Source organism: Penicillium odoratum, assembly GCF_028828045.1.
Source record: "Penicillium odoratum strain IBT 22623 chromosome Unknown utg000008l_segment0_segment0, whole genome shotgun sequence".
Taxonomy (NCBI): domain Eukaryota; kingdom Fungi; phylum Ascomycota; class Eurotiomycetes; order Eurotiales; family Aspergillaceae; genus Penicillium; species Penicillium odoratum.
The window spans coordinates 2,596,209-2,619,744 of NW_026643150.1; the positions used below are offsets into that span (position 1 = coordinate 2,596,209).

The window sequence follows — 23,536 nt, forward strand, 5'->3', positions numbered from 1 at the left end:
GGAATGCCGATCGCAGAGCATGACGGATGCGGGGATCGAGGAGACTATATAAAGTGATTAGAAATACAAAACACCACAAATTTCCTGTTCACATTCTTCAATCCCGGTTATCAAACGACCAACATGGCACACCTACAAGCATCAGAGTTGTTCTCAGTCAAAGATCGAGTAGCGGTAGTCACAGGAGGAGGCAGCGGTAAGATACACCCTTACCAAGCCAGAACAAGACCGCTCATAGTGACCCTTTAGGCCTGGGTCGGATCATAACCAAAGCACTCATCGTCAACGGTGCATCAAAGGTCTTCATCCTCGGCCGACGCGAAGACGCTCTTCGTGAAACAGCCACCCAATCCTCCAGCGGCACAGTCATCCCTGTCCAATGTGATGTGACTTCCAAAGAATCCCTCGAAGCAGCATACCAAACGGTAGCAGCACAAACCACCCATGTTGATATTCTATTCGCGAACAGCGGAATAATGGGCCCAATGATGCGTGTTCCTCCGCCCAAATCTGATGGATCCCTTCCTTCCATCCAGGACATCCGAGATGAGATGTACAATATTCCCATGAACGAGTTTACCAAAGTCATGGATGTGAATGTGACGGGTGCCTATTACACCGTTCTGGCATTTCTGCCCCTTCTTGATGCGGCCAATAAGAGGCGGCCGAAGCCACAGATTGGCGTCCTGGCGTCTCCTACGGCGCAGGTTGTTATTACGGGCTCTATTGCGGGATTCAATCGGCAGCCGCCGTTTAGCTTTGCATACAATGCTTCGAAAGCTGCGGTGCATCATCTTGTGAAAATGCTTTCTACGAGCTTTACTTCGTATGACATCCGTGTCAATGGGGTCTCGCCTGGTTTATACTATTCGGATATGGCTGAGCATATCTTTGTTGATAAAGGCGTCCAAGGGGGTGGAATCTCGGATGGTTCGGTGCCTAGAGAGATGATTCCTTTGACTAGGAGTGGGTCGGAGCAAGATCTGGCTGGGTTGGTTGTTTGGTTGGCAAGTTCGTCTGGTGGTTTCTTGAATGGTACCATCATTGTCACAGATGGTGGTCGGATCTCTACTGTGCCCGCCACTTATTGATTCGCTCGCTAGAGAGTTGATGACCTCGCATAGATTAATACACGGATGTCATATTGAATATGTGCTATACTGCTCAAAGTAATTAACACGAAGCTAAATATCGATAGCTGGGATTATATCAGATAGTGGCCGTCAGTCTCGAGACTAGATAATCACCCGCAGTGATATCAGCATATTTCTTGTCTCTATGCACATTTTCACCGTACGTCCCCGGGAGTGCCTCGATCAGCTTATTATTATTAGGATTGCAAAAGTACGCGATACTATACCGGGAGGGATATGAGTCTGAGTCGTCACTCTCGCCCGCTGGTATGGGTGGCTGGATTACCCGATGACGAGTACTGGTGATAGTATCATTGGACCACCGAGCCAGTAAATCTCCCGCATTGACGACAATAGCATCTGCGATAGGAGTGACGTCCACAAAAGTGCCCTTGGGACTGCGCACCTGCAAGCCCCCATGTCGATCTTGGAACAACAAAGTGACCGAGCCATAATCACTATGCTCCCCAGCGCGAACTTGATTCGGATTGTCTTTGAATACCTCTTTTCGGACAGGTGGGTAGTGCAGCAGACGTAGATTATTGTCGCCTTCACTGACAAATTCGTCAAAGAAGTGTTCGGGCAAATTCATGCCAAGAGCAATAGCTCGCATTATTTGTTGGTGCAGGTTCTTGCAGGTCTCGAAAAAGGACAGCATTATTTCTTTAAACTCCTTTCCTTCATCGTCGAGATGATCCGGCCAGCGATTTGGTGAATTTTCAACACCTTCCCGACCGATCTCCAATGTTTCCTTCAGATCTGGTGTGGAGCCGCGTAGTGTACTGATTCCCTCTGTTTCCTCGAGGGGGGCGAGCTTCTCCCGGCCGGCCTTGATGTAACCACGGTTCGACTGTGGGGTCGTCCAGCCCAGACTGTCCTTTTGACTCTGGGGTCGACTGAAGAAGCGTGATGATGAGGCAAAGACTCGGGACACCACGGATGGTGGAATTCCATGAGCCTTGAGGTATATAAAGCCGGAGGTTTTGAAGGCGTTGGTAATGGAGAGAGCAACGGCATGTTTATCGGAGGGAGTTCCCGAAAAGAAAGGGCCGAAATCGATGAGCTAGAAATTAAATGAGCTTGATTCAGATTCGATATGAAGATATCGGACTGTACAGGTATCATCAAGTCATCTTGCTCGACGGCGGTGGAAGCCGGGTGGATCTCGGTGGCCATTCTGGATCGGAAAGGTGTATTCTTCGCGGCTTTTTCTTTCTCAATAGACATTAGGGGGAAAAGAATAGAGTAATTCGATGATGAAGAGGGGAAGCTTGATAAGAATGTGGAGATAAGCGCTGTATATGCGCTCGGACTTATTAAACTTCGACTGATATGTTGTATCATGACTTGCAGTTGACTTTTCCGTGTCAATGTATTTAAACGACTAAGCCTGAATATCAATACATCATATAGTTCCTGATGATTTGAAACAGATCAGAACAAGATAACTCAAGTGCTTGTCTGCAGTGGTTGAGGTCTCCGTTGCCTTGGTGACTCAATATTGGTACCATATCAACCTTCCCCTGACTGTCCGACCTATTGGTAATCAATTCCAAAGTGTTCGAAGATCTTCGATTTCAAGTTTTTAATGCTGTCAGCTGGGGCCGTTCTGATTGAGAGATTAACTACCAATGCAGTCAGTTGGGGCCATTCTGGATGATAAGCTAACTCCAGAACTCCAGAACTCCAGGGTGGACATTGATAAAGTCCATAAATATTGGGGTCCAGTGAAAGTGGAAACTGGACCCCACCGGACTTGGTTGTTCCTGGTACCTCGGCGACATTAGCTAAGCTGAAGATCTAATTTCATCGAAGTACAAATTGCCCCTCCTCGCTTCAATGTTCGGTTCATTCTTTTAATCTTCACACTCTTCAAATATTTACTTCCCTTCAAGTCAATTCTATCCAAATCATTCACAATGGTCTACCACGCTTCCGTCATGTACCCCAACGAGGAGGGTGTCACCTTCGACGAGACCTACTACCTGCAGACCCACATGCCGCTTGTCGACAAGGTTTGGAAGAAGCACGGTCTGCTCGGCTGGAAGATCATCAAGTACACCACTTCTCTCGATGGCTCCAAGTCTCAGTACCTGATCTCTGCCAACCTGGAGTTCGAGAGTGAGGAAGCTGCCACCAATGCTCTTAAGGACCCCGAGTCCGGTTCCGTCTTTGCCGATATCCCGAACTTCACCAACAGCAAGCCCATTACCATTGCTGGCAACCAGATTAGCCTTTGAGTGGCTTCAAATCTTTCTGTGTCAGTTCACGTCTTGGCGCGGATCTCTGAACGGCGAATTAATGCTTGACAGAACGGAGATTGGGATGGTTCCTGTTATGCAAGGAATTATTGGTGTCTTCAAATGCAGTTGATGTACTTAATTCAGATACCAATTGAGCTCGTCCAACTCAACTTCAGGTCAATGAGTATTCCAAACCTAATATTCCCAAATAAACAGCGATGCTTTCAAAGTTTATAATCCGAACGACCTCTTCTTTGGCCCACAATCTATATAAAAACACTCATGGGCCATATTAACAATGACATATTACGCAGTATCTTCTATTGATAAATAATCTAATCAATCGCTTAATTGTGCTTGTTTACAGTATCAGTTTGTAATGTTTTTATCGGCATCTATTCAAGGTTTATCGTCACCCCGCATCTTATCTCCCACTACTAATACTCCGCAGTAGAACAGCTCTACCTTCTGAGCTCTCCAACTCATAAAATCGGCTTTCATCATGACCAACCGACTAGTCGTCGATATCCACACTCATGTCTACCCACCATCATACATGGCGATGCTCCGCGCTCGCAAAACAGTCCCCTACGTCCACGACCCTGCCGACGGTGAGCCCCGTCTAATCATCCTATCATCAGACGACGACCCAGCAACACCCCCAGACCACCGAGGCCGTCCCGTTGACACCTCCTACTCAGACATAAATGTCAAGCTCGCCTTCATGGAAAAACACGGCATCCACTGCAGCGTAATCTCCCTCGCGAATCCATGGCTAGACTTCGTCCCTAGCACAGAGGCACAGGAATGGGCAGAGCGAATCAACAACGATCTAAACTCCACCTGTGAAGAGGTAAACCGAGCGTCCGATCCTAATGGAACCAAAAAAGCGACTGAAAAAAAGACTCTCTTCGCCTTTGGTGCTTTGCCCTTGAGTGCGCCGTCCTCGGTTGTGAACGAGATCAAAAGATTAACCACCCTCCCTACCATCCGTGGTGTTATCATGGGTACATCGGGATTAGGCAACGGTCTTGATGATCCCGCGCTTGATCCCATCTGGAAAGCGCTGGAAGAGACTCAGTTACTTCTATTCTTGCACCCGCACTATGGTCTCCCCGATGAAGCGTTCGGGGGTCCGGAGGCGATTGCCCGCTATGGACACGTTCTACCGCTTGCACTGGGCTTCCCGGTTGAAACGACTATTGCTGTGACGCGGATGCTTCTCAGTGGGGTGTTTGATCGGTTCCAGAAATTGCAAGTACTGCTTGCTCATTCGGGCGGGACGCTTCCGTTCCTTGCAGGTAGGATTGAGAGCTGTATTATGCATGAGCGGAAGTTTACTGCCAATGGCGGGGACGAGCCAGGGCCGGAGCGGAGTATTTGGGATGTGTTGCAGACTAATATCTACCTTGATGCGGTTATCTATGGATCTGCAGGTCTACATGCGGCTGCTGTGGCTGGGAGTCATGATCGGCTTATGTTTGGTGAGATTTATCATTCCGGGTGGATGGTCATGGACTTGGCTAATTATGATAGGTACTGACCATCCATTTTTCCCGCCTTTGAAGGATCAAGATGAGAAGTGGCCCAGTGTGACTACGAACTACCAGGCGATTCGCAGTTGCTTTGGAGATGAAAAGGCAGATTCTATTGGTATGGTTCTAGGAAGTAACGCGAATCGTGTTTTGAACTTGGGCCTTGTGTAGTGTATATAAGAAGCCGTATGAGACATTGTGAACTATTATAGTGTTTCCCATCATCCATTCTGGTCTCTTTCTTCTTGCCATGAAAGTATAATGCAACAGCTAAGATATAAGACCAAACATCGTCATCCTCGATCTCAGGCTCTTTGTGGGATATTGTTCAGAATATCCCAGCCAACCAGACGCCAGAGCTCTTCAGTAAACCATTCCGAGAAATCCTGTCGCTGCGATGCTCGACCGTTATCATCCAAAGGAGGAGGGGTTCCAGGACGGACCAAGCCTTCCCGGAACAACGGATCGTCATCTCCAAAAACCGCCTGGATAAGAGTTTTCTGTAAGCGCCTATGCATGTTCCGAATGAATTGAGAATGCATGATCTCCGTGTCACAGAGCCGAGAACTCAACATCCGGTGAAGTAAACGGATCAGATGCTCTGCTTCAACTTGTGCCATTTCGTTTGTAAGACCCTCTGCTTTCATATCCCGAATGCCTTGTGGAACATCAATGTCTGGACAACTGTCAGAGGGCAATTGGTGATCCTCGAAGACAAATAATGCGAGCATCTTTCCCACGCGGTGTATTACAATGAAGAGATATCCCTCCATCACGTCTTGGTCATCACTTCGGGTTAGATCGAGAGACAGTGCCATTGTGCAGAGCAGGTCAAGCAAGCATTCAGTTGCATCCTTCTCCATCTTCAATCTTTTCGCTTTTGAGGTGACGGTCTCTTTTTTCTTCTGGATTTTCTGGCTGTTTCCCTGCTTTCTGGTTGGTATTCTGTTGCATTTTGAAGTTTCCTGAAGAATAGTGCTGGTAGCGGTCCGTGTCGACGCCGTGCAAATTTGAGTGAGCGCACCCATTATTGATTCAAAGAGACACACCAGGTAATATGTAATCTGTCCCTTGCAGTAGCTCTCATCTGGAGCTCCAATCACTTTGTGCAAAGCTTGATGGACCAACTTGAATGACAGTTCCGTGGCCTTGGTCACAGCAATCAGGTCTGGCTTCTTCGCCTGTTGACTCGAAGGAATCTTTGATTGACTCTCCGGTGCATTCAGTCTTATAGTAGCTCCCCATATCTCAGACTCTGCTACCTTGCAAAGAGTCACGGCATCGGTTGTGAGCGGTTTGCTGTTGTGCCTCTTTTGGAGAGCACGTTGGACGGTGTATAGCTGTCTGGTGAGCTTTGGGGCTATGTATAGTCAGTAAACACTCATACAATCTGCATGAGCTTCATTGAAGCTACCATTCTCCTCCTCGGAAGCTTCTTCCTCCTCGTCATCACGAGTACTTTTGGAGAGTTCGGGTTTCGAGTCGCGTCCTCGTGCTTTCTTCCTTGGCGGGACCAAACCCTTTAAATTCTCTGTTGAGACTTTCTGGTTTCTTGGAAAAGGATCAACTGCACTCTGACTCTGTTTCATCTTTGAGCGAAGCCCCTGGGTGCGTTGTTCCAATTCGAAGATCTGGTTGAGGAGTTTCGCTTGCTCTGCCTCTGATTCCTTGTACGCCTTTTGCCAAAAGGCGACACTGTCGAAGAATTTGTCTGGAGATTCAACTTGCAGATCATTTCGGATGAAGTGACGGACTTCCATGAGGTAGTCTGATGGGATGTAGATTGTACAAATTAGCTTTTGTATGACAATCATAGGAGCGACCACTCACCTTTAACCTCTTTGTCTGGGGGTTTATGTTTCACAATCGCGATAGCCAAAGCCAAAATAGCTTTGCTCGGAGCATTAACCGAAGCTTCCAAGCTCTCCATTGTAGGAGATAAGGTGTATAAGATGAGGTTGTTTGAAACGAGTCAAAATTCCTTTGGAGTTGTGTGCCAGGTGCTTCTAACATTCAAGATTCTGCCAGGTTTCTTACTCCATGGAACCTTATACATACCTCCTTACAGGCAATTTATTTCTAGTAGAGAGTTTTAAATTTGCATATGTCCAATGTTTGAATGAGTTTACGATTGAATTTCGACAATGATCCCTCAGAAGGATATCATTTACCTGCACATATATAGCAATAACATACGCTGTGCTAAATATATGTTCACTATCGTAAACAAGAATTTTGTCTATACATACCCATGCAGTGATAAGTACAAGTGCGACCGCAAATATATATGAATTGCACCATTGAAATCAATTGATATAGGTGTAGAATATTCCAAGGCTGTTGGGACTTAAGAATATCTAGGGCATGACGCCACCGCCTGAGCCGCACCGAAACCTTCAATTCTCCAACTTCAACTCCCCAGATCTCCAAACACCACTCCGAAGGCTATCAACTGCGAATCTTGGAACTCACCCCTTCCGGGGCTTTCTTTCTTTTATCAAGACATTCGTAGCTTTTGCAAAACTACAAACCAAATCCTCCTTCCTTTACCTCTACGCCAAAATGTCGGACGATCTTAAGGCGCATGCCGCCTCAGACCAAGACTTTTACGCCCTCCTCGATGTCTCTCCAGCAGCAACCTTATCTGAGATCAAGCGACAATATCGTCGAACAGCCCTTAAATACCACCCCGACAAAATCTCCAACCCAACCCCGGCAGACATAGAAAAATTCCATACTCTCCAAATCGCTCACGATGTCCTCACAGACGCCGACGTAAAACAGCTCTACGACAATGCGCGCGACGCCCGGTTGCGCAAGCAGCGCGAGCGTGACATGCTAGACTCCGCTCGTCGGTCAATGGTCGAAGATCTCGAGAAGCGCGAACGAGCAGGCGCCGCCGCCCAGCGCGGTGTTAAGCGGTCATGGATGGAGGAGAATGATGCGGAGGCGAAGCTCGCGGCGGAGATTGAACGAATTGCGCAAGATGGAAGACGGAGGCGGAAGGAGGCACAGGAGAAATTGCAGCGTGAGCTGGATGAGGAGCAGAAGGTTATTGAGCGGGAGCAGGAGGAGGCGAGGAAGGCAGCCGATCGGAGTAGTCAGCGGGTGGATCGATCGCAGGAAACGAATGTTCCGGAGCTGGAAAGATCTGTTAAGGTGCGCTGGGTGCGGGAGGGACGGGGGGTGGAGTTGGATTTGGAGAGGTTGAAAGGACTTTTTGCGTCGTTTGGGACGATCGAGGCTGTTGTTATACTCAAGGATAAGAGAAAGCGGGTGCAGGGGTCGAAAGGGAAGGTCACGTTGGCTACTGGCATGATTGTTTTTGCGTCTATCGTTAGTGCCCATGCGGCGGTGCTCGATGGCGAGAAGAAGATCCGTCAGGCTGGTCCTGCGGATGGGGACTGGGCTGTTCTTGATTCGGTGGGTTGGGCATCGGGTGATGGGCCAGATCTGGGTGCTGGCTCGGCATCATTCAAGGATCAGGAATCTGCCTCATCGACCGCCGCTGTCGATATCAACAAAACAGCTGCGGCTCCGGCCTTCAACTTCCCTGGCTTGAACTCAGCATCCAATTCAGGAAAGGCGCCCTCGTTTGGGTCATTTGGATCTGCTGCTGCTTCTATGAAACCCAAAGCGTCTTCATTCAATGCATCTGCGAGGCCTGCTGGCATGCCTACTTTTCAAGATGAGGTTCTGATGAAGATGAAGGCTGCGCAGCGTGAGAAGGAACGCAAAGTTCTAGAAGAGGAACTTGCACGAGAAGATGAAGCGGCAGATGCTGCTGAGGCTTCCAAGGCCAACGGAGTTTGAGACCGTCTATTTGTACATGTTTATAGATTTCAGATTATTTAAGATACCCCAACCATGTTCGGTCGAACAGAGACAGTCCAATTCTACCGCTATACTACAATTATCAGACACTTATGCAGCCCTCTACTATGTATCCGGGCATTCGTGCTTCTTTGTGACCCCTGATTGTCCAATTCCTTTAGTAGCTACTTAAAATAGCTACCTGAAATGCCTACTAGAATATATACCCAGGGAGTGCCCCCAAAAACAAGAGCTGTAGCTAGTCCTAGACTACTGCATGTGAAAATCTGGTACTCATTCCGTCCCGTGGTTTTACAAACGTGAAAATTAACAGGTTCAAATGTGACAGGTCAAGCGAATCCTCAGCTTCTACAATGCAGCTTTTTGCCGAATAAAATATATTGTCTATTTACATGTCTTTTACATACTTTGATACTATACAAGGATCCTTCCGAATCAGATGCGGTTCTATTCCGCTCGCCGGTGTGCTTGCTCCTCCTCCTCCTCTAGCTGCTCCACGAAATCTCGTGCTCTCTCACCGTCGACATCCACGGGTCGTGGAGTCGGCTTCCGCACACCACCATTTTGAATGTGATCTCTTGTCCAAGATGGAACAAAAGCCTGGAGCTTCACCTCCGTGGGCTGGTCTGTCTCAGTAATCCACGAAACCTTGAATTCACTTCCAGGGGTGTATTGCGTTCCTTCGCCGGTAAGTGCAACATCAGTCATCATTTCCAGACGACACAAGGCAAGACCAATATTGCCCATACCATTCAGGAACTTGCCAGCACTCCGACCTCGGCGACCACCGGCCTTCATGATATTTGTTCCACAAGGCGGTAATGGAATCTCAGCTGAAGGTTCATATACTGGGCTGTCCGAGGTGCTCAAATCTTGAGTATAAAGTTGCACGGGAAGGATGCGCTTTCGTACCACGCCGGTATGGTGCGTGCGAATCGTCAGCTCCTGGCCAACATAGCACCCTTTACGAAAATCAATAGCACGCGCCATGTCCATGTTGCACTCCATGGGCAATGCCGACTCGCGAATTATTTCCGATTGTCCTTCCGGAACGCCATTCAGAATCCTCCGCACCGTATATGAATCCAACCCGACCTCCGATCCCGCAAGCTGTGTTTCATCCGGGAAATGAGTACGCAGGTCCTCCGAGCCGGGTGTTATAAGACGAGAACCGAATCCAGGAGCGCGAGTATCGATGCACCCGACGATACCGGATGAGGGGGAGAGAGGCGATGTCGCCGATTCCGATTCCAGGTTGTACGCGGCCCAGCGCGGCTGCTCGTGGTTCTTCCAAGATGACCAGACGGTGCGCTCTCCGTCCTCGAGGGCGCGGAGCTTCAGCTTTGCGCGCAGCTTGTGTTTCTTCAAATGTTTGTATAAACTCGTTACCTCATTCTTGTCCACCTCCACCAGCCATTCGAGATCGTTGCTGTTCGGAATAGGGAGCGGGTAAATAAACGCATCGTTCAGGATGCGACCCTGGGAGTTGAGGAAGGCAGTGTATGTTCCTGTGTGTCGAATGGACTTGTTTGGGTCATTGGCAACCAGCATATTCTGCGTTATCAGGCCCTGAAGAAAGGTTGCGCTGTCGATACCGGTGATGGAGATGAGGCCTCGGTTCGTAAGTTGAGCGTACCCGGAATCCGGTGGGAGAGCCGCATTTTTCGTTAGTTCAGCTCGAGGGCTTGTTGTTGAGTAGAACCTGCTTCGTGCTAGACAGCCGTTGCATATTGAGAGACGAGGACGCATCATATTTGCGCACATGGAGCAAAGCGGGACCAGTGCGAGTGGATGTATTTCTATACCCGCGGAGAATGACGTTGAGCGGTAGGAATAGGCAGAATCAGCTTCTCACCGTGTATGTATTAGTCATCGGATTCCAGGCTTAATAAGCTCACATCTATTGACAAGCATTTGAGTTACTTTTCAACTTGACCAGCCTTTGCAATCGCAGAATAGTATAGAAAAGCCTGTACGAGGAGGGATATATAAAAAAAGGATGGCAACAGAAATAACAACTCATCTTCAAATGTTACCTTTGGTCAAAACACACGGTCTCCCAAGGTCTCTAACCAGATCCAGGCATTCCAAACTCTTGGGCCATGACAATAATTAGAGGGGAACCAGGCAACAGGATCCTTATCAGAGCACGTGCTCACACTTATTTACGCTAGCATGAAATTCCCGACAGGTGCGCTAACTTTGAATTCCTTCCTCGCCCAAATAGCAGGTTTCAGCCTTCAATAGAAATGACCTTCAACGTGCTCACGACCAACGCGGTCGAACTGCGGGAACTTCTCGAAAAGAACAAGATTACAAGCGTTCAGGTTGTGGAAAATTACCTGGCACAAATTGATCGCTACGAAACTGCACTCAATGCGCTGATTTCGCCTGCCCCGCCTGAAAAAGTCCTCGAAATCGCCAAGTGTCGGGATGAGGAGCGCCAGAAGGGGCATATCCGGAGCCCATTCCATGGAATTCCCATAATTTTGAAAGATAGCTTTGTCACAGCGTCGGAGCTGGGCATGAGTACCACGGCTGGATCTTATGCATTTATCGGAGCTAACGCGTTGAAGAATGGAGCTATTACCCAGCGGTTGATTGATGCTGGCTTGATTATCTTAGGAAAGGCTAATATGACTGTCCGTAAATGTTTGAATTTCGAAGGAACTGGCCTGACTGCTATTCTAGGAATTTGCTGGAATGAAAATGACCATGATGATGCCCGGTTGGTCTGCTCACGGCGGCCAGACTCTATCGCCGTATATTGGGAAGATAGATGATAATGAGAAAATACTTGGCCATTCAGTAAGTAGGTAAAGTATAGATATCATTTAGTTATACTGATGATAATGGAAGGCTCCTGGAGGCTCATCTACTGGTTCTGCAGTCGCGGTTGCCGCTGGATTTAGCCCTCTTGCCATGGCTACTGAGACTATAGGTTCTATCGTTACTCCATCAACACGCGCTGGGCTATATGCCCTCAAGCATACTACCGGCGTCCAGGATACTACAGGCCTGTACACCATGACAGAGTTCTTTGATAGTCCGGGACCTATGGCAAAATCAGCGGCTGACGTTCATGTCCTTTCTGAAATTCTACTCGGTCGTCAGTTCACTTCCCCCCCATTTGGTGCCTGGGAAGGCCTTTCTGTGGGCTTCTTGGACCCAAAAGTTTGGACCATGTCAGCTGACCATTGTACCCAATTCGAGGGTACTGCGGAGCAAATGGTATGTCACCATCATTTCATCATTACTTGTTAGCCCTAACATTTTATTCAAGATAGAAGAGTACGAAGAGACGGTTTCCGCTTTACGACGCAGAGGCTGTTCTCTCAAAAGCCCTATCCATTGCCATGATCCCTCAGTCTTACCGAATACTATACTGCCGATTGCATGTAAGTCGCTAGCTGCAGTATCATATTAAGGCAAGGTAGATAACCACCTTTAGATTGGGATTTTAAAAACCTTTGCATTCCTGAATTCATTCGCTCGTTTCACGAGTGCTCTATAACAAGCATTGCAGATATCGTCAATTTCAATAGAGAAAACAGCAAAAAAGCCCTTCCAGCTCGTAAGTTAACATAGGACACAAACCTGCGATCAAACGTTACTAAGGAAGCGCAGCATTCACCGAACAAAATGATTTGGAAGGGGCAATGAACACTACTGAAGAAAAGGGCTATATAGATGAACTGAAACATGGCCTTCGTAAGGCCGCGAGGGATATTCTGGATGATGTATTTGAAAAAGAACATGTCAACATACTGGCAGCTCCAGGAGACTCCTCGCTATGTGTTCATGCTTCCGCCGCAGGTAAGAACTCATCAAGCACATATCTATTTGACTGTTCGTTGCTAATATGCATCTGAAATCAGGCTATCCTATCGCCACAGTGCCAATAGGACAACTTCGCTACAATTCCCGGCCGTTCGGTTTATGTCTGGTGGCCAGGGCGGACGAGGAGGAAACCCTATTGCGGTTTATGGGAGAGTACGAAAAGGCTGTCAAGCCTCGCCCGGTTCCGAAACTTTGAAAAATTGGAAATATAGATGCCAGATTTTTACATAACGAAATTCAAGATTTCACGGGCTTCATCTAGAAGATGTCTAGATTCCCATGACTTCGTTGTTGTGGTATAGCTGAGTTTGCACGGATGGTATCCAGGTCCCCAGGGCTGACAATGCTATGATACACTAGAACAGCAAATCAAATTTTAGCTTTACAGGAACCTATTTTCTTGGCAAAACGAGCCAAAGTTGGTAAATGGATTTCGTAATCAAAGATTGACCCTCGAGTCCGCAGAATAAATGCTTTATTGAAACACAGGATAACGGTTATTGGCTGCCCTTGGCAACGGCGCCTTGCAAATATCCCAAAAGGAACGCCTTATGGTTTGGTGATGCAATGCGATTGGGGATTATATCACTCTCGGATGGGGTACCATGACGGGAGATGGATTCTCCACTGCTGGGGAAGTGACGAGAAGAAATCGGACTGACCAGTCCTGACACTGCAGTGGACATCTGGTTCAGGGGCACAGTCTGGTGGTCTGGCTGAACAGAGGTGGAAGACGGTGAGAGACCGGGTTTACCGAACAGAGACAGAAGGGCTTCCTTCTGAGCGTTTGTCTGGCTGGGTCGACGGTCAGAGTTTTGGGCGAGGTCCGCTGTCTGTGTCTGAATGCCAGGCGGGGCCGGGCTTCTACGGTCCACATTTTCAGTCCTGGGAGTGTTCACCATCAGATTCTCATGATCCGTCTTTTCAGAACGTCGCAAGATCTGTGGTTGGAAAGGCTTGACCGGTTCAGGAGCTTTCGGTCGAGCTGGGGACTGATGCGCAAACTGGTTTCCTTGAGGTCCGGAGATCTGTGTATCGCGCTTCGACGACTGTGGGCGTGGCAATATTTTGATGGGAGCAGACTGCGGGGCCTGCTGGTGATCTCGTCGGTTGAGGTTGTTCTTTCGGCTAGGTCCATTCGGTCCCTTCTTGGGTGCTGACCTTAGATTCGCCTCAAACTGTGGCATGTTCAAGGGCCCAGATACAGTAGCTGCAGTTTGACTCGATTTGGATGCACCGGTTCTTTGCTGCGCGTTGGAACCCGCCTGCTGGGGAGCTCGCTGGAGAATTTGAACCTCTGCAGGTGCAGGTGCAGCTGGAGTTGGGGTGAGAGGGTTGCCTGACAGTTCCACAGGTGGAGGAGCGGGCGAAGTGGCCTGACCCTTGAACAAATTTAAGAGACTGTCTTGGTGCTGTGATGTCTTCCGTACCTTGACGTAAGCCTGATCTGGAGCGGCCAAAGTAGCAACTGGCGGGGCCCTCGGGCTTTGGAAAGATTTATTCTTGAACACATCTAGCAATGCAAGTGAGTGGCTATTAAGCGTTGGCGGAGGCAAATTGCTCGCCGGCGGCACTCTAACCCCCGAATGTTGAGGTGGCCGGGCCTGTTGGGAGAATTGAGGGTCCCCGGTCTGCTGGAATGGAGCCGTTCCTTGATTTCGGGGTACCGACACATTGGCTTGAACTGCAGGGTGGAGAGTTTGATGGCTCGCGGAATTCATTTGAGGCAGATGGTGAGCAGCGGGAGACGCAGAGGGCTCTGGATGGCCCGGGAAGTGAGAATGTTGCATGTTTGACTGAGGTTGTCCGTTGAAATAAGACTGGGCAGATGTCTGTTGCATGAAATTGGTTGGAGCCATGTGCTGCTGCTGCTGAGGAAAGCCGGGGAAGAAGTTAGGCGCTAAGTGAGGTGCGTGCGTCATAGGTAACGCGCTTGGGTGAGATGTAGTTGAAGGTGCTGCAGCAGCATTCTGAACTTGAGGAACAACGTCTTGAGAGCCCTGTCGCAACAATTCAAGCAAAGCATTCGACTTCGACTGATCTACTGCAGCGGGCTGAGTGGGTTGAATTTGAGGTGTCGGTACGCCCCCATTGATATTCAGGAGTCGCTTGAGATGGGAAGAGACATCTTGCATCGAAGTCACTTCAGGCAGATCACTCGGAACCCCATTTGCAGCGGTAGACGCAAACATTGAATCGCTGGTTTGGAACCCATTCTCGTCCACTGAAGTGTAACCTTCATTCTGCGAGTAAGCAGCAACACCTTGAGCCCGGGGCTCAAGTTTCTTCTGCTGCGATATCCATTTCTTCAATGGGTGCAAGAAAGGTGCGACCATGTAAAACTTGTTGGCGTTGGCCACTGTCATCCCTTCGTCTTGCTTATTCTTCTTGAGCGTCGGCAGTTCTGACAACTTGTACCACTCGATCTTGCTGATCTCTTTGCGTGTCCGCGGCTCAAAATAAGTGTCGCGGGGAACGCCACGAAAGACATAAAGTCGCATATGTTGCTCGCGCATGGATATTTCGATATGTTTGACGGCATCATCATCTTTCACCAGGTTCGCCCCGCGAACGTCGAATCCGGTTTCTTCGTAAACTTCGCGAATAGCACAATCCAAGTCCTTCTCGCCTTTATTGATTTTACCACGTGGAAAACTCCAGTTAGCGCCTTTCTTCCAGCCTTTGACTAAGACAACCTCGTCCATGTCTTGATTCAATAAGATTGCTCCACGAACTGGAACACGAGTTTTGTAAGCCAGAAACTCCGAGAATGCGGTTTGGTGGTGGTATGGTGACCATTGCGACATTAGAGGACAATGTTGGAAAATGCGTAGGGCGAAAGCTTTCAAGGTGAGTGAAGGTAATGCAGGGTCAAGTGGCCGAATGAAATCTTCATAGAACCATTGTGCCTCTTCGACTTGGAAACAGATCCGCTCCACCGATTCGAGCTCCTCACGGGGTAGGTTGATAATGAAGCGGACACATAAGTCATCCAGCCCTATTGCGGCCCGACAGCCTTGGTTAGTCGCCGCAGACCATGCCAGAGATAGGTATAAAAATCTCACAGTCTTCGAGTTGCATCTTTGTTTCGGTCATCCTGGGCGGCGAAGCTTAGCATCTCAGCTCAGATAACCGAAACTAGGTGTTTTGCTTGCGTCGCGAAGGCGACAGATGTCAGATATCGAACGGAAAGATTGCAGATAGATGGTAAGAAGTATAGCAGTATTTGATAATCGAGAGTGAGAATCGTTAATTACCACACAGTAAGGGTAGGAAGGGAAGCCAAGTTCACCAGGTTGAGGGTAGCTTGGGTGGGAAAGCGGAACTGAGAACGGCCCAAGTGATGGCTGAGTCAGGCGGTGGCGGTGTTGGGGGGGCGGATACTGCCGGCGGAAGTATAGAGACAAATCATAATAACTTGAAGCTTCAATTCATGAAGTCGCTACTTGATTGAGAAATCCGAATTAAAAGTGACTACGCTAGTGGTAAATCATAGCAGGCATATTAGATACTTGCTAGCTACAATTGTAACTTGCCAAAGTACGCCAGCCAATAGTTATCTCCGTCGGTACTAGGTACTCTAGTGGTACTCCAGTGAGTGATCCAGGTAGCTAGTGTTTGAGGATGTACTATACTTTCCAATAACCGGCCCAGAAACACGAGTACCCGAACAGTAGAGGGCTAGATTTAGGAAACCTCAGTACTAAAATAGAGAAGAGGGACGAATATTGCATACTGAGGCACCCTCCAATTATAACCTTGTAAATCAGGCATCAGATCTGCCCAGTACGCCACATAATGTGCACCGCCACACCGCGGACCAATCTTCAGCACCCCTTTGCACCGCCACCGATCGGCGCAAATACCAGGATTCGCAAATAAAGACTGGAGAATGACGTTGCAGGCGCCCAAATCTGCTAATTTCAACCCTGTCGTGTCAGGTCATTCTCTCTTTATCTTCTCTTTTCCACTGCCCTTTGTGCTTCTAAACGGAGTCCAGCGCCTCACAAAACCAGTAGCGCCGTGTCGAAACTAATAGTTTCAGAGTGGAGTCTATTTTTGGACCCCTTGAAAGACTATATCTAGGTCCATCCCCAGACTTTCTGCAATACCTTTCGACAGCGCACACAACTGTGAACACTGCAAGATCTTACCGTCAACATGTCGAACGCGCTTTTCTCCATGATTAGCAAGCGCGTGCTTGCCGAGTCCGCTAATAATCGCTTTGGAATGGAGGTAAGTGGGCTGTACTGTTTACTGCAAGCTGTCTGGAGCTAATAAAGTCCTTGTCTTATAGGATCCCTATTTCGAAGAGGTGCCTGCGTCTCGACTTGGGCGTACTTTTGGAAAGAAGAAGCAAAAGCGCCGCAAGGCTATCCCACCAGGACTGTCCGAACACGATGCCAAAGTCCTTACCCAGGTCAAGCGTCGAGCATATCGACTCGACTACTCTCTGTTCAATTTATGCGGTATCCGATTCGGCTGGGGCAGTGTTATTGGACTCATCCCATTGTAAGTTTAGCACATATTCATTGATTCTGATTCATCAGGCTAACTCTCGTTGATATAGTATCGGTGACGCTGGTGACGCCGCATTGGCCATGATGGTAGTGAGGACGTGTGAGGGAATTGAAGGTGGACTGCCAGCACGTTTGCGGTATATGATGCTTGTGAATGTGATCATTGACTTTGTCATTGGCCTTGTGCCATTCATCGGTGATATAGCGGATGCGGTGTATAAGTGCAACACAAGAAATGCCGTGCTTCTTGAAAAGCATTTGCGAGAGAAGGGCGCCAAGGCTCTCTCCGGGCGAAACAGTTCATCCCGAAGGAACGAACCGCGGGTTAAGGAGATCGATCACAGTCTCCCAGATGAGTTTGATAAGCAGGAGAGTGGTGTGGTGGGAAACTCCCCGCCGACATACCAAGAGCATGGCTCCGGGGGCAATGGAAACGCAGCCAACCACCCCACGATGCCTCCACCTGCTAAGCAACCTCGATCTAACCGTTCCGTTGCCAGATGGTTTGGCGGAGCAAGCCGTCCACAGGAAGACCCAGAACGCGGCGCGTGAATGGAGAAATCTAGGCTATCATTTCAATGTCGTCTTTTGTGATCGAGGATCTTTCAAAATTGCAAGCTATCTGCTCACTTTTCTTCTGCCCGCGTTGCTTTCGATGCGCTGTTGGTAATACACATCTCCATAACTTTTCATAATTATTGAATGATTTCCGGACGTGATCTCATGCACCCGTAGCAAAACTGAGACCCGTTTGCTGAAAATTGGCTGGCGACTGTAATACCAGATTCATTACCCTTGACATTCCCAACCACGCCTCCGCACAATGAGCACAGAGGACTGTCAATCCCCGATGTGGTCTCAAGCTTGTTTGCAGTTCTCGACACGTTCGCCATGACGCCGGGATATTTTTCGCCCTGGGTCGTCACATATCGCATCATCAGCTCATCGATAGACAAGTTCTTGGTAAGGATATTGTCTGATAGTGGCACTTCGGGAATAACCACTCTGGAAATCTCCGGGCAGACACTCTCATACTGCGATAGTTCCGACTTGGAAATGTCTCGGCACGGAAACTCAAATTTGACACCCCACGGTGACATTCCATCCGACACCTGCCAAGTGAGAGAGGCACCCCGGCCTTTGGCAGCCCCGGCGAGAGTCTTTGCTGCGAGCCGGGTATCTGTATCACCCCACAGGATAGCCTCACACCCAGCGTGCTTTGCATATCCGACGACAAGTCTAGTAAACAAAACAGCGTCAAGGTCTGTCTTAGATGTGGCAGTCGAGACGGTACCAAGGAAAGCAGCCAACCGCTCTTCGTTAGATCGAGAAGCATCGTCGATAAACTGAGGTCCCGCATATTCAGTCATAATAGTCTTCATGTCGGGAACATATTCAAAGATACTGTGCAAGGGTATCCGAGTGACGGGATATCTTGGGAAAGCCTCACGGACTGCGTCAATCCGGGTGTCGTATGAAACGCCGGTAGGCAGTGTAGCGGAAGGCTCCACGAAAAGTATATGAAGTTCGTATGATGTTCTACCGGATTTCGCAAGCTGGCGCTTCAAACCCGTATCCAACATATGCACAAGAGCGGAGGAAGAGACACCGAGGCTTAGCGGGAGCAATAACTGGGCTTGCGTAGGTTGTGTAGATTGCCCAGTCTTTTGGGGTCTTGGTCTATAGTGGTCCATGCGACGCCAAACTTTGTATGACAAAAAGCGCTGGTAACAGGGACTTATGAGGCGTTAGCAATAAGGTGGGGGTTTAGTTTGAGAGTGACTATAACATACCCACACAATGATCTATTCCGAGTATTTAACACTGCATCTGCATCCTTGCATTCCATACAAGGCGAGATCATCTCTTTAGCCGGCATTTTGCGTAATCAAGGGAGATAGGCGATATTGGAGATAGTAAAGAAGTATAATTGTCGATCGCGAAAAAGAAAAAAGTGGCGGTGCGGGCTTAGCTAATCTCCATGCGCGGTTTCCCCGGGTTGGGAAGGCCACGCATTGAGCTCGATCATTCCAATCCAAGCTGTGCTGCATTCACGTTTCGAGGCACTCCTACCGTCTCTCTTAATTTGACCTCTTGCATCCTATCTAAATTGGATGCGGTGCGGTCTTGATTAGCACCTTTATCCAACCACTGGTGCCTCTCCTGCTTCTGCTGCCTGATCGCGATGAAGAGCTGGCTCCGGACGCTGGGCCTGACGGCCCTGCTCGCAGGCTCAGTGCTTGCCAATGATGTGGAACTGGTGAGCTCGTTTGAATCCGGCTTCTTTGATGGGTTAAATCTTGCTAACCTGTTAATCTTCTTTTTCCAGAAATCCGATGAAGCGCATCGCCAGCGTTGCTCAGGGATGTACAGCCGCAAGGCTTGGGGAGGAAGTATCGACCCATTCATCTTAGTGAAATTCTCCAAGTCAGCCGCATCACAGGGTGATCCACTGGCTAGCCTGGTTATTTTTGAATGGAAGGACGAAGAATTGATTGGCCAGTACCGAAACCCGGAAGAAGACCATGAGAACGAGCTCAAGGAAACCATCTGCGACCAGAACAATGTCGACGCCAAACTTTGCACCTCAGAACAGATCGGCTCCTTCCTTCTGACCAATAACGCAACCGAAGTTTCTTTGAACCCCATTATCTCCACGGCCGTCCACCTGAACGACCCTGACGCAATCAAGTACACAGTGCGGAAGACCGGCTTTTACTGCGTCAGCACATATGCATACTCAGACGAGCCCTACACTGCGGTGGTGACTTTCCGCAACTCTTATGGAGAGCTTCCTGCTGCGCAAATCGCAAAGCTTCCTTTCTACGGTGCTTTGACGATTGTATACGCCGTCGTCGGTGTTTTCTGGGCGTTCCTCTATGTGCAAAACCGCCACGATATCCTACCCGTCCAGAACTACATCACTGCCATCGTGGTGTTCTTGATCGTCGAACAATTGATGACCTGGGGATTCTATAACTATCAAAACATTCATGGCTTGAATGGAGGGGCTAAGGCTTTGATGACTATTGTCGCGGTTCTGAACGCCGGCCGAAATGCCTTCTCATTCTTCCTCCTACTCATCGTTTGCATGGGTTATGGTGTTGTCAAGCCTTCTCTGGGTCGCACAATGATCTATGTCCGCATTCTGGCAATTGCACACTTCATCTTCGCAGTCGTCTACTCGGTTGCCAGTCTTTCCATCACGCCCGACAGCGCTGGACCTCTGGTTCTCCTGATTGTCCTTCCTCTCGCCGGAACGCTGACTGCCTTCTATGTCTGGACCTTGAACTCCCTCAATGCTACAATGAAAGATCTCATCGACCGCAAACAGAAGACTAAGGCGCTTATGTACAAGAAACTGTGGTGGTGTATTCTTGGCAGTATCATAGTCATCTTTGGCTTCTTTTTCATCAACTCCTTTGCATTTGCTGGTCGCAGCGATGCCGATTTTGTTCCACAGCACTGGAAGGCACGGTGGTTTGTCTTGGATGGCTGGCTCAACCTGGTGTACTTGTTTGACATCTGCTTCGTGGCCTACCTGTGGCGACCAACTGCGAACAACCGACGCTTCGCTATGAGTGACGAGGTAAGAAAATTTTTCCATTAGACTCAATTTACGGACGGACCTTTGTATGCTGACAAGAGATATAGCTTGCCCAAGATGACGATGGCTTTGAGATCCGATCGTTCGGCAGTGGACTCGATGAGGAAGATCCTTTGGATGCTCCTCCCGAGTACCCCGGCAGCTCCGCTGCTGAGGGTCGCCGAGATCTCTCCCCTATGCCGCCGAAGCCTGTCTCCTCCGCCCATCGCGCATCCCTAGATGAAGAAACCATCTTCGCTGTGGGTGATGAGGACAAGTGGTCCGATGATGACGAGTCTCCGCGCAATTCAGGCGAGCACCAAAGACTCACCCACCAGAGCTAAATTGTATGATGCGAAGCTTGCGGTTGTTTTTTGTCTCCTACTTAATTTTTTGGCTGAGAAAAGGAGCAACTCCTAAACATGGGTCTCACAAACCTACTAGAATGCTCCAGGATCACAAGCATGTCATGGCGTTTGCTTTTCTTTTCTTTCCCTCAAATATGTAGTGACGGGTATTTAGTTTCCCTAGCTTGTATTTGGGATTCTCAAAGTATATGTTGAATGCATGCTGCAACAGTAGCGAACTACTAGCTCCACCTTTGATTTGTTATCGTATATGCAATCTATCACGTTCGAATACTATATAAGGAATGTTAGAATCCAATAGAACCTTGAGATTCGCAAACTAACTTCCGGAGTCATCTAGAGCCTCACGAAAGCGGGTCCACCGACTTCACAATGCTATAAACGACAGCCCAATTGGCAGCCTCGACTTGTTATATTTTCCAGTGCCAATTTCCTTGCATTTCTCTGCCAATTTACCCTCCTTAAACCCTGTCGCAAAGTCCTCAATGGGCATCGTCATGCAAGTCCGATAAGAGAGCGCGCATCGCATCAGGACCCACACTATATCCCCGCGGAGAAAACCTCGAGTCCACAGTACAGTAAAACCCCCCGCCAAGCAACCAAAACACGCCTAAGCTCCAAGCTCATTATATCACGCTATAGAAGCACGCCCAATTCATCTCACACACCAATAAACCCGGAAACCACGTCTATACAAGCTATACCTCCCCACAATCCGCAACAATGACGCAGGTCCCCGGGTCCTCGAACCTTCCCAACCCAGATCCCACCGACGAGCACACAAAAGCTTCAACAAAAGCATCCGCCGAGCTCCACAAACAATGCATGGACCTTCTCAATGATCTGAACTCCTTCCAGGCGCTCTTGAAAGCAACACTCCGTAACCCGCAGCTTGTCGAGGTGCGACAGTTTCGATCGAACGTGAGCGCCGAGATGAAAATGCTCCAAAAGCTGGAAGAGCGGATTCGGAGCCAAATCCAGAAATCAAAATCAAAAGCAGAAGCGGAAGCGGAAGTGGAAGCAGAAAATGATGAGGGTCCAGAACAACCGACTGAGGTATTGGGGTCGGAGTCGGGTATAGATGCTGATGTTGAGATGCGGTTGATGCATGCACTGCGATCAACGAATATGCCGTTTTACCAAGCTGTGTGGGGAATTGCGTCAAGTTCTTGTGAGGGACTTCTTGCGCTTGGGAAGCGATTTTATTGGGACGGGGAGACGAAGGCGCCTTGGAAGACAGCTGTGGGTGGTGGGAACGGGAAGGAGACGAACAAGGATAAACGCAAAAGTGTATTTGTGGATATTGTGGCCGGTGATGGGATGGAGTGGGTGAAAGTTTCGACCATTTCGGAGAGCAGATTACTCTTTGAGATGGCGAAGAAAGGCTGGGAGGCCGATAGTGAGGATGAGTTCTCGGATTCGGGGAGTGAGCCGGCGCAAAGGACTGTACTGCGGAACTTTGATGTGGAGGACCCAGGCGAGGATGATGATGATGATGATGATGATGATGACCTGGAGCTGATCAAGTTGGCTCGGGATTTGAGGAGAGCCGCTGATGCTGCGCGGCTGAGGTACAAACATCCTCGACTACGAGTTGTTCTGCCAAAAATTGAGGAAGGGAATGTTCCTGAAATTGATGATGTTCTGGCTGAGATGCGGAGTTATGGTATTCAAGTTGAGTGTCAGGAGACTCTGTCAGCTAAGATTGGCGCTACGGATCTCACTCGACTACTACCTCAGCCATTCAAGCATTTCACCTCTACTCTGAATGTTGATTGCACCCTCCTACTTGCAATAGTGTCAGATTTGTCTCATATCAAGGACATTCCTGTTCTGCCTAGTTTCCACAAGGCTATCGTTCGGCAAATAGAGGTTGACAAAAAAATGCCCTTGCTCCCAAGTGAGCTCTGGCCAGCCATGGGCTCCCGTGAGCTGGTTTGTACCAGTGAGGCAGCCACGCGGATGATTGAAATTGTGAACCTCCTCGGCACTGACACAGAAAAAACTCGCATGAGGATCGTGATGGGACAGTCTGAGGATGGAGACTGCCAGTCACTCATCAGACAGTTCCAAGCCATGTCTGACCATCATGTACCCGAGGACTGGAAACTCCCTATAAAGGTGGTCGATGCACAGCCAGTGATCAATGCTTGTTTGGCCGAGGGCAAGCTCCCGCCAGTCGTCGATCAGGTTGCGGAGGGCTTGTCGGACATCAATTATAGTGTTTTCATGTACGGGTGGGTCACCGGTATAACGACCATCACCAGCAACCGCACAATCGATAGGCAGATCGAGGCTACAATTGAAAAGAACCGAGGAACTGATGATAGTCTTGAGGGTCCCGTGGTTTGGGTATGTGATACATCGAGAAGCTTGGTTGGAAAAGACAGGGATCGCAAGGATTAGAATCGATCAAAATTAATGAAGGCGACTTCTTGGAGCGACAGGCAGTACCTATGAGGGATACCTATTTGGTG

At 48.9% G+C, this 23,536-nt stretch overlaps 13 protein-coding genes across 13 annotated transcripts; 8 read left to right on the top strand and 5 right to left on the bottom strand.

The window, feature by feature from the left end:
• Positions 1 to 123: 123 nt before the first annotated feature.
• On the top strand, positions 124 to 1,091 carry N7520_011191 (SDR family NAD(P)-dependent oxidoreductase; the record flags this gene model as incomplete). Its single annotated transcript, XM_057145124.1, has 2 exons — positions 124 to 196; positions 250 to 1,091. The coding sequence occupies 2 exons, from the start codon at positions 124 to 126 to the stop codon at positions 1,089 to 1,091; spliced, it is 915 nt and encodes a 304-aa protein (XP_056990878.1).
• A 118-nt stretch (positions 1,092 to 1,209) lies between these two features.
• On the bottom strand, positions 1,210 to 2,309 carry N7520_011192 (isopenicillin N synthase family dioxygenase; the record flags this gene model as incomplete). Its single annotated transcript, XM_057145125.1, has 2 exons — positions 1,210 to 2,196; positions 2,250 to 2,309. 2 exons carry the CDS (start codon positions 2,307 to 2,309, stop codon positions 1,210 to 1,212), a joined length of 1,047 nt encoding a protein of 348 aa, XP_056990879.1.
• A 743-nt stretch (positions 2,310 to 3,052) lies between these two features.
• Positions 3,053 to 3,373, top strand: N7520_011193 (uncharacterized protein; the record flags this gene model as incomplete). The annotated part of the gene is made up of 1 exon (XM_057145126.1): positions 3,053 to 3,373. The coding sequence occupies one exon, from the start codon at positions 3,053 to 3,055 to the stop codon at positions 3,371 to 3,373; it is 321 nt and encodes a 106-aa protein (XP_056990880.1).
• Positions 3,374 to 3,878: 505 nt separating this feature from the next.
• N7520_011194 (amidohydrolase family protein) lies at positions 3,879 to 5,082 on the top strand (the record flags this gene model as incomplete). The annotated part of the gene is made up of 2 exons (XM_057145127.1): positions 3,879 to 4,860; positions 4,913 to 5,082. 2 exons carry the CDS (start codon positions 3,879 to 3,881, stop codon positions 5,080 to 5,082), a joined length of 1,152 nt encoding a protein of 383 aa, XP_056990881.1.
• Positions 5,083 to 5,216: 134 nt separating this feature from the next.
• N7520_011195 (uncharacterized protein) lies at positions 5,217 to 6,841 on the bottom strand (the record flags this gene model as incomplete). The annotated part of the gene is made up of 3 exons (XM_057145128.1): positions 5,217 to 6,271; positions 6,326 to 6,679; positions 6,742 to 6,841. 3 exons carry the CDS (start codon positions 6,839 to 6,841, stop codon positions 5,217 to 5,219), a joined length of 1,509 nt encoding a protein of 502 aa, XP_056990882.1.
• A 632-nt stretch (positions 6,842 to 7,473) lies between these two features.
• Positions 7,474 to 8,724, top strand: N7520_011196 (putative cell cycle control protein (Cwf23); the record flags this gene model as incomplete). Its single annotated transcript, XM_057145129.1, has 1 exon — positions 7,474 to 8,724. One exon carries the CDS (start codon positions 7,474 to 7,476, stop codon positions 8,722 to 8,724), a length of 1,251 nt encoding a protein of 416 aa, XP_056990883.1.
• A 468-nt stretch (positions 8,725 to 9,192) lies between these two features.
• Positions 9,193 to 10,497, bottom strand: N7520_011197 (YgfZ/GcvT domain-containing protein; the record flags this gene model as incomplete). Its single annotated transcript, XM_057145130.1, has 1 exon — positions 9,193 to 10,497. One exon carries the CDS (start codon positions 10,495 to 10,497, stop codon positions 9,193 to 9,195), a length of 1,305 nt encoding a protein of 434 aa, XP_056990884.1.
• Positions 10,498 to 10,994: 497 nt separating this feature from the next.
• N7520_011198 (amidase signature enzyme) lies at positions 10,995 to 12,781 on the top strand (the record flags this gene model as incomplete). The annotated part of the gene is made up of 7 exons (XM_057145131.1): positions 10,995 to 11,387; positions 11,437 to 11,553; positions 11,605 to 11,976; positions 12,029 to 12,143; positions 12,197 to 12,319; positions 12,373 to 12,561; positions 12,624 to 12,781. The coding sequence occupies 7 exons, from the start codon at positions 10,995 to 10,997 to the stop codon at positions 12,779 to 12,781; spliced, it is 1,467 nt and encodes a 488-aa protein (XP_056990885.1).
• A 301-nt stretch (positions 12,782 to 13,082) lies between these two features.
• Positions 13,083 to 15,681, bottom strand: N7520_011199 (decapping enzyme complex catalytic subunit DCP2; the record flags this gene model as incomplete). The annotated part of the gene is made up of 2 exons (XM_057145132.1): positions 13,083 to 15,583; positions 15,651 to 15,681. The coding sequence occupies 2 exons, from the start codon at positions 15,679 to 15,681 to the stop codon at positions 13,083 to 13,085; spliced, it is 2,532 nt and encodes an 843-aa protein (XP_056990886.1).
• Positions 15,682 to 16,746: 1,065 nt separating this feature from the next.
• On the top strand, positions 16,747 to 17,657 carry N7520_011200 (DUF4112 domain-containing protein; the record flags this gene model as incomplete). Its single annotated transcript, XM_057145133.1, has 3 exons — positions 16,747 to 16,821; positions 16,883 to 17,097; positions 17,156 to 17,657. 3 exons carry the CDS (start codon positions 16,747 to 16,749, stop codon positions 17,655 to 17,657), a joined length of 792 nt encoding a protein of 263 aa, XP_056990887.1.
• Positions 17,658 to 17,800: 143 nt separating this feature from the next.
• Positions 17,801 to 18,984, bottom strand: N7520_011201 (uncharacterized protein; the record flags this gene model as incomplete). The annotated part of the gene is made up of 2 exons (XM_057145134.1): positions 17,801 to 18,842; positions 18,899 to 18,984. The coding sequence occupies 2 exons, from the start codon at positions 18,982 to 18,984 to the stop codon at positions 17,801 to 17,803; spliced, it is 1,128 nt and encodes a 375-aa protein (XP_056990888.1).
• A 306-nt stretch (positions 18,985 to 19,290) lies between these two features.
• On the top strand, positions 19,291 to 21,035 carry N7520_011202 (uncharacterized protein; the record flags this gene model as incomplete). Its single annotated transcript, XM_057145135.1, has 2 exons — positions 19,291 to 20,694; positions 20,760 to 21,035. 2 exons carry the CDS (start codon positions 19,291 to 19,293, stop codon positions 21,033 to 21,035), a joined length of 1,680 nt encoding a protein of 559 aa, XP_056990889.1.
• Positions 21,036 to 21,782: 747 nt separating this feature from the next.
• Positions 21,783 to 23,465, top strand: N7520_011203 (uncharacterized protein; the record flags this gene model as incomplete). The annotated part of the gene is made up of 1 exon (XM_057145136.1): positions 21,783 to 23,465. One exon carries the CDS (start codon positions 21,783 to 21,785, stop codon positions 23,463 to 23,465), a length of 1,683 nt encoding a protein of 560 aa, XP_056990890.1.
• Between the last annotated feature and the right edge of the window lie 71 nt (positions 23,466 to 23,536).